This window comes from Ips typographus, linkage group LG2 (genome assembly GCF_016097725.1).
Source record: "Ips typographus isolate SLU linkage group LG2, UJ_Ityp_2.0, whole genome shotgun sequence".
Lineage (NCBI taxonomy): Eukaryota > Metazoa > Arthropoda > Insecta > Coleoptera > Curculionidae > Ips > Ips typographus.
In genome coordinates, this window is record NC_138423.1 from 14,803,036 (window position 1) to 14,812,174 (window position 9,139).

At 31.2% G+C, this 9,139-nt stretch overlaps 2 protein-coding genes across 2 annotated transcripts; both read right to left on the reverse strand.

Annotated features, from left to right (window-relative positions):
- Positions 1-1,575: 1,575 nt before the first annotated feature.
- LOC145723971 (uncharacterized) lies at positions 1,576-3,849 on the reverse strand. The gene is made up of 3 exons (XM_081972017.1): positions 3,734-3,849; positions 3,628-3,672; positions 1,576-2,267 (listed from the first exon to the last, which is right to left on the reverse strand). Exons 1-3 carry the CDS (start codon positions 3,783-3,785, stop codon positions 1,582-1,584), a joined length of 783 nt encoding a protein of 260 aa, XP_081828143.1. The 5' UTR covers positions 3,786-3,849; the 3' UTR covers positions 1,576-1,581.
- Positions 3,850-6,560: 2,711 nt separating this feature from the next.
- LOC145723970 (uncharacterized) lies at positions 6,561-7,775 on the reverse strand. The gene is made up of 3 exons (XM_081972016.1): positions 7,631-7,775; positions 7,531-7,575; positions 6,561-7,477 (listed from the first exon to the last, which is right to left on the reverse strand). The coding sequence occupies exons 1-3, from the start codon at positions 7,680-7,682 to the stop codon at positions 6,681-6,683; spliced, it is 894 nt and encodes a 297-aa protein (XP_081828142.1). The 5' UTR covers positions 7,683-7,775; the 3' UTR covers positions 6,561-6,680.
- Positions 7,776-9,139: the final 1,364 nt, after the last annotated feature.

The following is a 9,139-nucleotide window of genomic DNA, read 5'->3' on the forward strand; positions in this document are numbered from 1 at the left end:
TCCCGAGACGTTCAAGTTTTATCGGGTAAACTGTGCATAGGTGATTTTTTGCAAAATTTTGCAAAAAACCTACCAATGCACATTTTACGTGATTATTTCCTTCCTATCAATTTTGACCAATCGCTATCAAGAATTAGTATAACAAATGTAAATTTTAAGTGGAAAAATTACTTGTCAACAACTGTCAACTTAGCTGTCAGCAGTTTTTCCGGAAAAAAATTCGAAAAAATTTCACACTTCTCACAGCAACATAAAGAATAGTGTTACCCTTTCTAGCTTGAAAGTTATTGTTCTTATTAATTATTGTTTTAATTAAAATAAAATGTTTATTTAACTCAGGAAATAATCTTACCAAATATTACTGTTACCACAGATAAAACGTGGACGCCGAGAGGTATATGTCAAGATTATTTCCTGAAAACTCACATTTTAGTTTATTAACAAGAAAACACCTTAGTTAGAACACAAATACTAAACTAAACGTGATGAAATTAATAATAATATTGAACTCACCCCAGCAGACGACAGATTTTCGTTCAGCCATGTATATTTTTGTTTACATTTCAGATTGACAATCAGACATCATAATATTTTAATTTATGTAATTTTTTAATGGAAACTACGTTATAGTGATTTATTAATTGTTAATATTGAAGAAAATAGCTTAAATTTTATATGTGTCTAAATCCCGTTTCGTTTAATATCAAATGTTCTTCAAAAAAACGTATTCGAAAAAGGTAGGAGGTTTTTATTCGGGGGCAATACCACAAGAGCTCAGATTTAGCCGGATAATTTTTGTGCTTGTCTTAGAACACTTTCTTTTTGGTGTAACTGCACGAGACCTGTCGTAACTAAATCACGAGAGCGCAGCTCGAGTGATTTTGGCAAACAGGTCGAGTTTTGTACCATAAAGAAAGTATGAGAAGACAAGCGGAAAAATTATCCTGTTCAAAATCTGAGCTCGAATGGTATTTGATAAGACAATTCCATGAATAATCAATAATATAATTAGACTGCGACTTTCTTGTACTGGCAGAAATACATTTTTCTGGTTCTTTTGATTTTCTGCAGTAGAACTCTAACGGAAGCGAGCCATAACCAAAACAATACGAACAAACATCAAAATTGACAGTGCCAGCAAAAATCTCAAGGTGAGACATTGCAACAATAGAAGTGTAGTAAAAATCCGTGGAAACGATGAAATCAACAGCAAAATTTATCCGATTTTTTTATCCGCTAGCAAACTCTCTTCCTTCCTTATTAGCCGATAGCAAACCGTGTTTTGATGACGTATATACCTATGGCATTTTTTGTACATGAGTGGAATTGTCAGTGTAAAATTTTAGCAACTAGGGATTTATTCAGTATATAACGGCTCTGATTGGTCGAACTAGAAAGGTTCATTGAATTTTATTGGCTGCTAGTACAATGAGGGAAATAATCACTGTTAAATTTTAGCAGCCAGGGATTTAATCAGTATAAAACGGTTTCCATTGGTGGAACTAGAAAGATTCTCCGAATTTGATTGGCTGCTGGTACAATGAAGGAAATAATCAAAATTAAATAAAACACACATTTTTTTTATTTTTTTAAACTATCTTTATTGTCATTTTTGATAACATGATAATTTAGTCCGTATTGCATGTGAGCGTTTTTTTTAGCAATTTTTTTGTAGAACTCGTTAATATCCAAAACATCGTCTACCGCAACTGAAGATTGAAATTTTTTATGCTTCTTCTTCGAATATTTTCTGCCGGAACTACTCGAGCTGCTGGATGTACTTGATTCACTTGAATCACTTGACTTACTAGAATCGCTTGAATCACTAGAATCACTCGAGTCACTATTAGAGTCACTCGAATCATCATCATCTGTAGTAGTTGTAGTCACGGTTGTCGAAGGTTCTTCAGTTGTAATGGGTTTTTTTGTAGTAGTTTTAGGTTTCGTTGTAGAACTTGGAAGAGTAGTGGTTGGAGTGAGTGTCGCTGAAGTTTGTTGAGTTGTAGTGGTTGAAACAGAAATTGTAGAACGCAGTAAAGTGGTACTTATAGAATTGGAAGATGTTTCCAGTTTGTTGTTAAATCGCAATTCTTGACCACATCCAGCTAGGATTGGATCTACGCACAAGCTGTTGACAGCGTCGAATTCCAAGGAAGTCGGACAGCTAAAGAGATATGAAGTTCCATGGGAGCACTTCCAAAATTTTGTACAATCTATTCCTGAATAGTAGATTGGATCTTCTCCTTCAATACTTGGACACTTGTGAACTAGAATTAGTGTTATCAATATTTTTTGGTATCAGGATTTAAACCACGTCTGTGATATCCAAAAATAGACCTAATTTGTCGAATAAGCTATTTTAGGAAAATGTCTAAAAATATTATTCTACAGATACTACTAACATTCGCAAAAATGTTGATCCTAAATAGTAGACTTTATCAAAATTTGACAGAGACGAGATACAGAAAAAATATTAAAACAAGCATTTTTTTCTGAAGAATTTTTTGAAAAAATAACAAATCATAAGTTTTAGTTATTCAGTTATTAGTTATTACGCAATTTTGGGATACGTAGTAGAGTAATGAACTATCTTGAAATAAAATTGACACGTGTGTCATCTTGATGGTTTATTAAAAGTATTTAGAAAACTGCTTAATACTTAATTTTTTTATTAAGAATATTGTTTAGTTTTTGCTCTATTTCAATTTGGTTTGAAAGTATATGGCTCACTAAAACGTAAAAATGGGATTTTTCGATCCTAAATATCTCGTGAACAGTTGAAGAATTAGATAAAAGTAATCAAATATGTAACAGCTTTGAGTATAAGGTCTCTTGTCCTTGTGTTGATATCTATACTGCAAAATTAAAAATATTATAGGAATAGTTTGGATCCTACCTAAAAACTGCAAGTTTTAATAAAAATATTATATACTATCACCGAGAATCACCCTGTATAATTTAGTATTTTATAGAGCCTCCTGTATTACTATTCTTTATTTTCCTCAATTTGGGAACTTTGGACACTTTTAAAGTACGTTGAGATGCCACCTTCTCTTCTCCTCAATCTTGCATTATTGCGAATTATTTCTAGGTATTTGCAAAATTCTAAAAATAATTCAAATAAAAGAGAAAAAAAAAGTAGGGTACTAAAAAAATCTGAATTTTCGTATATAAAATAAATATTTGAATGCAATACTATATTTAATATTTTTACACGCTTAAAACTACAGGAAATGGCTAATTTTTAATTTATTTTAAACAGGGTTAAACTAAACTAATAAAAAAATGTAATTAAAACAGATTTGTTTTTTTGTGATAAAACATCCGGTACTTAATTTTTCGTTAAAATATATTTTTTTAAATTTAATAAATACTTTTTACTGTAAGTTTAATAAAACTGAATTTTATGCAGATTCTAAAAATAAAAATGTGCATCTTTTGTATGTCTGATTTCTTCTCTCAAAATGCAAAAAAAAATGGCCATTTTTAAATAAAAAAAAAATTCAATCAAGTGAATTTGTTTCTAAAGTTTTTTATTAGATTATTTCTGGACAAGAAGACGTGGTTAAAGTCCTTTTGCAAAAAAAAATCGAACATTCTGTATACAATATTTTAATTACAACTTACGCACTGGTCTATAAGGTTCTAGAGGAGCATCTGGGAAAAACACATCTAAAACAAAACACTCAAATAAATAACAAATCACTTGCACAATTTAAAAACTAAAACTTACAAGCTCTTGTTAAACCGATAACAAACGCAATTATTACAGTTTTTTGCATCATAACAGTATCTAATTGATCAACAATCTAAATAACCCTACCCAGATAGCAAAGGAACGTATTTATACTGGGTTGGGAAAAAAATGACCACTGCTGTTATGTGAATCAATATTCAAGCCTTAAGGGATTGAAAAACTGTTCGACAAATGACAAGAAAAAATTTTACAAATAGTTTTATGCACAAATGATGGAGAACTGTATAAATGCAAAAAGCGTACATTTTTACTTCTAGTTTAAAAAAATGTGAAGAAATATTTTAGAAAATACAAGGCATAATTGAAAAACGCATTTTTCTTAAATTGACATGCAGTAAAAAATGTTTTTTGATTTGGTTATACAGCTTTCTTTCTATTTTCCTGATTTATCTTGTCTTCTTACACCGTTGACGATCATACTAGTCTATCTAACAGATTTTCATCCATGTCTACCCGGACCTGTTTGTCTTTCTATTTTCCCTTTAGTTATGATTGGTAGAATACTGTAATAATCGCTTCTTATTATGTGTAAAACAACTTTCTTTTGTTTGGCCGTCCTGATTATCCCTGCTTTTCCGTACGGTTTAAGACCTCTATATTGATTGATTGTCCAACGAATTTTCCATATCCTGCGGTATTTCAATGGCGTCCACTCTTCTTTGGGTTGTTTCTGGGCAACAAAGACTATTCTATTTCTATTCTACAGTAATCTCTAAATTCGAGTTCCTTCATATTCATCATTGCCCAATTTATATGGCATTGCTATTCTTCCTCGTTGCTGCCCATGAACACTGTATCGTCCGCGTAAATATTATTTACTCATTCGCCATTGATAATTATATCATCTGATGATACAAGATCTGAATTTTCTATATTAATAGACCCTAGGGCTGACAGAAGTTTTTCATGATTATCACAGGGTTGAACGCTCTAGTAAAGGCTATGAAAAATATCTATATTCCTGCATAATTCTTTTCAATAGAGATTGTACAGAAAACAGAGCTTTTAATGTTTTTTAAATCCAAATTCTCGCAGTTTTTGGTATTAGAACCAAAATAGTTGTCATCTAGTCCTGCAATATATTCCTGTGTAATTACAATCTTTGTTGGTGTATCATCTTTTCTATTTGCTCTCCTATTCTTCAGCTGCTTTGTTGCATGCAAAATTTTCTTCTACATATATGATCATACACATATACTGTTCTCTGTTGTCTACTCGTTGATATTCTCCACAAATTTCGTCTACGTATTCTTTCCATCTTTGCCACCAATTTCTCTTATTGGCTCTTCATTTGTGTCTTCTATGATTTTATGAACTGGTGTTTTTTCGTTCCTGCTACTATTTTTCTAGTTTTCTCTTTGCTCTTGTATGTATCCCAAAACGTCCCTTTTAGTATCTTCACTTCTTTTATCAAATTTGTTGCTTTTCCGGTCTTATAAAGGGACCTTACCACACGAAATTCGAATTTGTAGTTAAATATAATTCTTACTTTAGGTTAGACACTTTTTCGAAGATTTCAGTGGCATGCATGTTTAAATCGAGGTTTAAAGTATTAAATACAATTCATGATTATTTATTAGGTATTTTTCTTGGTAATGTCTTTATATCTGCGTACAAGACTACATTTTTTTATTTTTATAATTATTATAATAATTGTATTGATTGACTGTTTTTTTCCACCTTAATTAGTTAAGTTATTGAAAATTAAACTATTATATAAATAACTAATTAAGTGAACATATTGTACGCTTAGTCCTTGGGTGGCTATTGTAGTGTTATTCAATGTGATAAAAATCATTTTACTTCAACTTCTATTATGTATATTCTTGAATATTTAACGATAATAAAATGAAAGTACCGCAGTCTACTACGTGTTGTGGAAAATAGGGAATAAAATAGAATACTAGGTGGAGTAATTTGCGCAGGTAATGAGATATTATGAAAAAAAGTAACGTGATAAAAATTTAATGGAATTTCACGGCGAGATATGCATGCATATTAATTATTGATTTGAACCATATCGATAGTTTCTGCACTAAATGCACGGTATTATGTGCAATACAGGTTAGTCAAATAATTGATTAATACAGAAACAAATATACACTTGTATCGAATGTTGTTAATTTTAAATGAAAATACAAGATAGAAGAAGAAGATATTGTTCAGGGAGACCTATTTCAGAAACGTGTATTTTATGTATACAAGTCTCCAACTTGGAATAAATTCAGTAAATTAAGACATGGGATTTGTTTAAAAATATGCTCAAACCTTTTTATTTCAAATTTCAAAGTTAAACCAAAAAACGTTTTAAAAATTTCGATTTTCCTAGTACTTACCGAAAAAACATTTTCATTGCCACTTTTTATCAGCTATACGATGTCGGTTTCATATTTGACGCCCGACGTTTCGTCTGTCGGCAGTCATCATCAATTTTCTTTTTTCTTATGGGCGACATTAAACTACCCTGTAGAGTGTCACAACAACAATGTAATATTATTAAATGGAACACTTTTTTATATTCTATTGGATTTCGCATAGATCTTAGAGAGCTTTTACTAAGAGAGTGGTATTTTTAGACTTTGAGATAGGTTAGTTAGTTGACTCTTTCCACTGGTATTGTCACAGTCTGAACCAAACTTAACTTAATCTAAGCATAAGTAGTAACTGGGGGTGAAACCTTTTACCTAGGATAAGGTTAAACTTAATAAAATCATAACAAACGTTTTGTTTGGACTGAATCCTCATCATTTTTCATTAATCAATAATTCCGCAATTTCAAACGAGGAATTTAAAAAAATCAAAGTAATTTGAACTAAATATATTTTTCATAATTATTATGAAAGAACACGCACTACTATATTATATCTTTAATGTCAGCAGCTCGTAAATTGTTTTTTTTTTTCCAAAATACATGTTTGTATTACTACTTGCTAACCTGAGAATTGTTTTGTGCGATTTTTTGGTAGAACTCGTCAATGTTCAAAACATCTTCGACAGCAACCGTGGAATTAACTTTCTTAAGTTTACTGTTAGAATCGCTACTACTCGAACAGCTGGAACTGCTCGAACTACTTGAGCTGCTTGAACTACTGGAACCGCTTGAACTGCTCGAACTACTTGAGCTGCTTGAACTACTGGAACCGCTTGAACTGCTCGAACTACTTGAGCTGCTTGAACTACTAGAACTGCTCGAACCACTTGAGCTGCTTGAACTACTGGAACTGCTTGAACTGCTCGAACTGCAAGAAGTACTGGAGTTGCTAGAATCACTCGAGTCACTAGAGTCGCTCGAATCACTGGAGTCGCTTGAGCCATCACCACCATCATCATCGTTATCTTCTGGAATAGTTGTAGTTAGTGTCGTTGTAGGTTCTTCAGTAGTGGTAAGTTTTTCAGTAGTTGTAGTTTTTGTAGTAGTAGTGGTTGGAGTAGGTGTTGCCGATGTTTGTTCAGTTGTACTAGTCCTCGAGGTAGTTGTGGTAGATCGTGAAGTAGTACTTGTTGTAGATGATGTACTTGGTCTACTGGTAGTGGACCATCCTTGACCAGTACATCCAGCAACTGTTGGATCTATGCACACGTGATTGACAGGGTCAAACTCTAAAGTAGCTGGACAGCTGAACAAATAAGGTGCTCCATTGGAACATTGCCAGAATTTAGTGCAGTCTATGGCTGCATAGTAGGTTGAGTCTTCTCCATCAACACTTGGACAATTTTGAGCTAAAATCAGCAATAATTAACCTCAAACGTAACAGGAATCTTGCAGCACTTACGCACTGGTTCATCTGTGTCTAGTAAAGCATTCTGTGGTATCACGTCTGGAAAAGTAAAGCTTTACAACCAAATTGAAATATTTTAGATCATAAAACTTACATGAATGTGACAACCCAATGACAAAAGTTAAAATTATTATTTGTTGTATCATTATGGAGCTGTAAAGTTTCAATTGTTCAAAAACCTAAATAACCCCAATTAGATCACATAGGGACGTATTTATACATAAAGTTTAGAAAAAAAAGTGCTATCGTTGATGTTATCAAAAACAATATTCACCTTTTAAGTGATGCGAAAATAACAATTATTCTACTAATAGAATTTATTATAAAACTACAAAAATTGCTGTTACAAACATAGTACGTGTTCTATTAGTCTTTATCTGAAACAATTATTGAAAGACATCCTAATTTTTTATTAACTTTCTAACACTGTTCAGAAATTAATTTTGTATTATAGTACTAGAACAGAGACGTCAACAAATCAATTAGAAAGTCAACTGTCAAGTACCTAATTTGAAATGCGCCATTACTTATTGTTGGTACAGCAAAATGGAAAAATACTAACCGGATCTAAAGCCTAGTGTAATAATTATTATCTTTTAGAGTGTTTATTAGTAGTAGAAAAGGTATTTTTAACTTATTTTCGTTTCGGGATTAAATATATTGTTTTAATAGGTTCAGTAGACTGAATAATAATAAAAATATATTAATAATAATTTGACAATCTAACATCAATTTCGTTTTCTTTACTTAAAAATGTGTGGTCGAGACACACTAGTAGAAGTAATGATGATAAAATAATAAAATGTAAGGTAATATACAAAGTTCAAGTTGTTTTTATTAGATAAATCAAAAATCAAATTAAATTGACTGTACGTCACAAATTGCAAAAGTTGTAGGTATTATACTTTTGTAGAAAATCACTAATTTATTCAATTCATTTTGAACAGTTTGAAGTGTCACTTTATATGTCACAGATAAAACTGATGTTTACTTGAACAATGAATTCGATTGATTTTAGTTAATGCCATCCAGCTGTGTGAGAATTATGTGAGAATTTTAGGTTATAAAATTATCCCTCAAAATAACATTTAAGATTGTATTAAGTACTTATATTAGAGATATTAATAGTAGATATCATAGATCATTAAATTAACGTTAATGTACAAGATAAGATAAAAATGATATGCTAGTCTTTTTTTTACAACAAAGTACGAAAATTATAAATTTTGTATTATTAGTCTTTATAATTGTATTTTATTAGTATTTACAGGATGATTTGATTTTTGTAAATTTACCGGAAAATTACTTCATGCTTAAATGAAAATTTTTCTTGATAGGTAAAACAACTGTCAAACTTATCATGCATTCTAATGAAATAATTTAAGACATCTAATCGTCATTTGCTTCGTCGTACTTTAAGCACAGCTTAAGTTAAGTGTGGTTTAGAGTGTGACTTTTTTCACCTGTACTGTCACAGTCTGACCCACACTTAAATTAAGCTCGGCTAAAACGACGGTACAAACGGTGGTAAATGATTAAGAGTACATTAAACTTTATTTGAATTGATATTGGATTGTTGTACAATTAAGTTTTTCCAATTTTT

What these genes read in the sequence shown, in the direction of transcription:
- LOC145723971 (XM_081972017.1), bottom strand. Translation starts at nt 3,785, where the DNA reads ATGATGCAAAAAACTGTAATAATTGCGTTTGTTATCGGTTTAACAAGA. An exon ending in TATCGGTTTAACAAGAGCTT is followed by an intron (nt 3,673 to 3,733) that starts GTAAGTTTTAGT and finishes GTTTTGTTTTAG; the next exon opens with ATGTGTTTTTCCCAGATGCT. An exon ending in AGAACCTTATAGACCAGTGC is followed by an intron (nt 2,268 to 3,627) that starts GTAAGTTGTAAT and finishes CACTAATTCTAG; the next exon opens with TTCACAAGTGTCCAAGTATT.
- LOC145723970 (XM_081972016.1), bottom strand. Translation starts at nt 7,682, where the DNA reads ATGATACAACAAATAATAATTTTAACTTTTGTCATTGGGTTGTCACAT. An exon ending in CATTGGGTTGTCACATTCAT is followed by an intron (nt 7,576 to 7,630) that starts GTAAGTTTTATG and finishes TTACTTTTCCAG; the next exon opens with ACGTGATACCACAGAATGCT. An exon ending in AGACACAGATGAACCAGTGC is followed by an intron (nt 7,478 to 7,530) that starts GTAAGTGCTGCA and finishes TGCTGATTTTAG; the next exon opens with CTCAAAATTGTCCAAGTGTT.